This window comes from Gobius niger, assembly GCF_951799975.1.
Source record: "Gobius niger genome assembly, chromosome: 21".
NCBI classification, from domain to species: domain Eukaryota; kingdom Metazoa; phylum Chordata; class Actinopteri; order Gobiiformes; family Gobiidae; genus Gobius; species Gobius niger.
This window is the reverse complement of record NC_136872.1, coordinates 6983630-6989216: the sequence shown is the minus strand read 5'-3', so window position 1 is coordinate 6989216 and position 5587 is coordinate 6983630. Positions and strand designations below refer to the sequence as shown.

Sequence of the window (5587 nt, the reverse complement as noted above, 5' to 3'; positions counted from 1 at the left end):
CTCAGGTACAATAGAGCATTCATCCACATAACTGAAGGAGGGCAGATCAGTCCCTGCTCCAACTGAAACTATTGTTTAGTTCTTGGATAACACTTGTCACGCAACTCGCTCATTAGAAATAAATAATATGTAAGATAGCGGCTAATGGGCAGGCCCATACATGCTGTTATCTTTTAAATTATTATTATCTTCTAATAAAATCAGAAGATAAGAGGTGACTCACAAGCTGTCTTTATATTTGACCAATCAGTCTTTGCATGACATCAGCACCTTTGCTCTATATAAATCCTCAAATTCACACAGTCTGGGCAGAACAGCGTCAGTGTTTCTCCAGCTGCTCCACAGAACAGAGACATGCCTCAGAACCGCACCCTCACCGTGGACTTTAATGGAGGCACCACTGAGGTGCTGTATGTGGTGGGCACCCAGCTCACCATCAACCTCTACAGGTAACTGACCCCACAACCTCTGCATCTGTCATTCTCTTAATGTCTGATGTTAATATTGTACCTGTGGTTTGTGCTCCAGGACAGCTCCTCCCAGCGCCAAGTCCTTCTCGGTTGTCTGCAGCGGAAATGTGGAGAATAATGTGCTGTGTATCGGGTATCCGTGGTGGGATGCATGCAAACTGCCTCTGAAAGAAGACTCTATGCTGCTCCTGAGCATGAGCAGTGCCAGTAAGGAGCAGGGAGATGGAAAGGTACAAATTTAAACTTGAAAAGCTGGAACTCACAAAATGTGACCCACACTTTGACAAGTCAACTTTGACTATGTAGAAATGTCAATCCAAATAACAAGAGATAACAGCAGTATTGCAACATGAACCAAACCAATTTTAAGCCTGCATTTATATGTTCTATTTCATATATAAAGAAGTTGATTTGTCATAATAAAGCCTCTGTAAAGATTGGCTGGTTTGTGAACATCATGAGACTTGTTAAAGCACGAATGCTCCACAGGTGAAGATCCAGCTGTTTGATGATAATTCAAAGTTGATGGCGTCTGCAGAGCTGCTCCTCACAGCCATCGGTGAGAGCGCCATTGCTTCATGTGAAGAAAACGACATACTTTCCTTAAAGTACTGATATTAATCGTGATTGTCCGGCAGAGATCTCCCTGGACGTGGACGCTGACCGGGATGGAGTGGTGGAGAAGAACAACCCCAACAAGGTAATATAATGGCAATAAAACCTGCTGTAGAAGTATCAGCTAGCCCATGGATATGAAGGGGGGGGGGGAAAGGCTGTTGAGAAAATCTGGATGTCTAATGCAGGAGAAGCAAATTACCATTAATACAGGCCTGGAGACTATTTAACAGTCAACGTTGAATATCGAAGTCTGATTATGCTTCCACAAGAGGAGATTTAATATGATGAGCCGTGCACTCTAAGAATGACAATTAGACTCCAGTCTCGGTCAATGTTATGTGAAGGGGTACGTGAAGGACCCAGGACTGTGTCTGTGTTGTGAACAGGCGTCGTGGAAGTGGGGTCCTGAAGGTCACGGGGCGATCCTGTTGGTGAACTGTGACAGCGACTCAGGGAAGAGACCAGACAATGAGAAGAATTATGTCGGCACAGAGGAGGGTACGTTTTAAAGTAAAATTGTTTAAAATTGTTAAATTGGTCCAAGATTCATTTCTATTGTTCCTGATGTGCAGATTTGAAGGACATGTCTCAGATGGTGCTGAGGACTGTCGGGCCGAAAGAGCTTCCCAAGGGCCACAAACTGATGTTGCACATGTCGGCTCTTGACGCTGAGGGGGCCCGAGTCTATACCAAAATACACGGTAAGTCTCCAAATATGCACAGAAGGTATTTTTATCATGTGATGCCAGTATTGAGTACCCAATCCACTTGTGGCTGTCGTGGCTTATACTAAACTAATGCCCAGATACTGACTGTGGAGGCACAAAAACTGTAACAATGAGAAAGCATTTGTTCCATCTCTTTGATGCCATTCATTAGTTTTTAGAGTGGAAGACTGAAGCCTCAACGTGCACAGGCTTTCTTTATTCTACTGTATATGATCATGTGGTCTCGGGCTAAAAGTCTTTCACGTGGTATCGGAGGCTGTGTAATGGTATCATCAAAAAAATACCACTGAGTATCATTTAGCGCTACTGAGTCAGGGACAAAGATGTACTTACTTTACCTACTTTTACCTTGGCGTTTTATTGGCAGAGGGCTACTGCCTGTTAATGCTCGACAGTGGGAGACTCTCTCAGGAAACTGCATACACCAAAGAGACCACCTTCTATGTGGAGGGAGTGAAGTTTGCCGACAAAGACTTTGCTGGACTGGTCAGAATCCACGTCAGTCTCCTGCAGCCTGTAAGACACAGTTTATTTATTTATTTTACAGTTATTCACCTTTATAATGCTAAGTTTACGTTTGAGGACTCAGGGAACACCCGAAACTCCCATCTTCACCGACACAGTGCAGTTCAAAATGGCCCCATGGATTATGACGCCTAATCTTCAAGCGCCTGTCAAGGTGTATGTCTGCAGGTATGACTTTGTTGTTTTTTATCTCAAGCAGATTTAGTGGCAGCTTTGAATTGCTTAAGAGCTTTTGAGAACCATTGGAGTGGGGTGATGCATTCATAGTCCTATATACATTTCCTGATTTGCTCTGTAAGCCACTGCCTCCAGGGCCTGATTAGCCTCCGATTTGCTCCAAACATGATGATGATGATGTAACTCTTGAGCGTGTTGTCTTCAAATGTCGATACACTTAGACACAATCCATAAGAGCCTTTTGTAGGTGTTGTATCTTCATTTAACAACAGTTTCCCATTCGTCTCAGCACATTTGATAATGCCAAATTCCTTGACGGGATGAAGGCGCTCGTGCAGACGGTGGGATGTGAGCTCCACGTGATCACTGACACGGTCAACCGAGGCGACCGCTGGATACAGGCAGGACACTTCAGCCGCATGTACTACTGCCATGGAAATATGATATAGTGCAGTGTCTGACTCACTGTTGTGTTTGTCAGGATGAGATGGAGTTTGGCTACATCCACGCTCCGCACAAAACCTTCCCTGTGGTCCTGGACTCTCCACGGGACAGAGCACTCGATAACTTTCCATACAACCAGCTGCTGGTGAGGGAATTAAAATAAAGAACGCTCCGACCTTCGCCTTGATAGATTAACAGAAACGCAAAATTAAGAAAAAGTATGATATAAATCAGAAAGTATGGGGCTAGTTTGCTGTGAAAGCGAAGTTAAAATATCAATGCGCTTGCGGCTAAAGGCCTAGCATACTGATATTAGTGATTGTGTTTTAGGGCCCAGACTTTGGATATGTGACCTTCAACCCCCCCAGAGATGAAGTGAACAGCCTGGAGTCCTTTGGAAACCTGGAGGTCAGTCCTCCTGTGACTGTGAACGGAAAGACCTACCCCATGGGACGCATCGTCTTCGGAGGAGCCTTCCCTTTGTACGTTTTAAAGCTTCTAATGGCCAAGATTCAACATGGAGATACTAATTACTCAACATACGACCCCCCAAAACAGAGCAACATAATACACTTCCAAATGGATTAATAAAACCCCACTAAATCTGAAATCGAACATTTGTAAATTGCCCCGTTGTCCCGTTTTTGGCCAAAATGATCCCCAAAGCACCACACTTCGCTTGAAAATGTCTTTGGGCCATGCAAATGTCAATTCAAAATCTCTGTTGTTTCAATTCTGATTGGATCACGTCTTACCATAAGGCATCAAAAGTTTTACCGTATGGGAAAAGAGTTGGGCTTAGTCTCCAAATTCCCAAATTGTCTCCCAGTTTTTAAGAGTGACAATCTGGTCACCGTAATTTAGTAACCACTTCTAACCAGTTTGTTTTGGATTCAGTGTGTATTTTGCAGATTTTTCCCGCTTCAGTTGATTCAGTTGAGTTGTTGTTGGGACAAGGGACAAAGCTTTTTTGTGTGTCATTTTTGTAAATACAAATTGCTATTGCTTTCTCGCTCTCTCTCTCCAAAGCCAAACCGATGGCAGGAACATGTCCAGCGTGACCCAAAACTTCCTGCGCGCTCAGGTGGTTCAGAAGCCCATTGTCTTATACGTCGATTGGCTGATTATTGGACATGTGGATGAGTTCCTGTCCTTTGTGCCAGCCAACAACAGAAAGGCAAGCTCTGGTGTTCATTTTAGACAAAATGTACAGTAGGTCGGCACAAGGAGACCATCCTTATTTGTGCACACAGGGCTTCCGTCTGCTGCTGGCCAGTCCGCACGCAGCCTACAAACTGTTCCAGGGTCTACAGGAAACTGGTCACGGTCAAGCCAAGTTCTTTGAAGGTCAGCTGATGTGTGAATGTCTAGGAGTTTGTTATACTGTACAGAAGTTAAGAATGTACTCAATAAAAATGTGTTAAACTGTCAGTATTTTCGTCTTTAAAGATGTTCCCGATGTGACGAAAGTGACAGTGGATGAGCTTCTGGCCGACAAAACTTTGCACGATGAGAACGACTACTACCAAGTGAGTGTGGAGCTTTTATGCTGCGATAAAAATGTATTCACAATGTGACAGACGTGCTGTTGTCTCAGAGGTGCATCGACTGGAACAGAGACCGTCTGAAGAATGAGCTGGAGTTGGACGAGGACGACATCGTGGATATTCCCGTTTTGTACAAGTCAGCGGAATTCAAATCGTTCAAGACGGGAAAAGGGGCTGTTTCTTACTATCCAGACACTGTAAGTCTTCATTCATGTTATTTTTTATCACAGTTTTGCTTCTCTACCTCATCTGTCCTCCGTCTTCAGGTCAACTTGATCGTCCTGGGGAAGAATCTGGGCATCGCCAAGCCCTTTGGACCCAAGGTGGACGGGAAGTGTGTCGTCGAGAAAGAGGTGGTCAGGCTGTTGGAGCCCCTCGGCCTCATGTGCAACTTCATCGACGACTTTACCTCCTACCACCTCAACCTTGGAGACGTGCACTGTGGCTCCAATGTCCGCAGGAAGGCTTTTAACTTCAAGTGGTGGGAGATGGAGATGTGAGACCATTTCATCAACATCATTTTACTTTAAAAAGAAAGAAAGGCTTGCCGTACGTCAAGACACAGTGACACACAATCTAAACAATAATCAATCTGCTATTCTTAGACAAACTGAAATAGAAGAACAATAAACAAACACATAGTTACAAACAGTATTTATCATCACGTGTTCCCTCATACTACTAAAGCACTTTTGGACACCTTTGCCTTTGTGATTCACGTTGTGTAAATCAGAACGTATGTATTCTCTTGGATTCAAATTGTAGTGGTGTGGCATGAATAAATAAAGCTATTATTATCATCATTGCCTTCAGAGTGTATTGTCTTCAGATTTCTATCAATTCAGGCACAACATACAAGACAGAACCTCTTTGTCTCCTACGTATATCTTGCAGGTTTTGTCAGTCAGACATACTGTACAACTGTATGTACAGTTGTGCTCAAAAGATTACACACCCTGGCCGATTTGATTTTTTAAAGAATAGGCAAGGCAAGGCAACTTTATTTATGCCGCGCATTTCGTACACAAGGCAACTCAATGCGGCTATATGAAAGAATATGAAAGAAAACACACAAAGT

General features: G+C 43.7%; 1 protein-coding gene across 1 annotated transcript; it reads left to right on the top strand.

Annotated features, from left to right (window-relative positions):
• Positions 1–664: 664 nt before the first annotated feature.
• LOC306980742 (protein-arginine deiminase type-2-like) lies at positions 665–5009 on the top strand (the record flags this gene model as incomplete). The annotated part of the gene is made up of 13 exons (XM_079580171.1): positions 665–700; positions 960–1029; positions 1109–1170; positions 1475–1586; positions 1661–1814; positions 2808–2919; positions 3000–3107; positions 3293–3444; positions 3992–4139; positions 4216–4309; positions 4412–4491; positions 4560–4706; positions 4776–5009. 13 exons carry the CDS (start codon positions 665–667, stop codon positions 5007–5009), a joined length of 1509 nt encoding a protein of 502 aa, XP_079436297.1.
• Between the last annotated feature and the right edge of the window lie 578 nt (positions 5010–5587).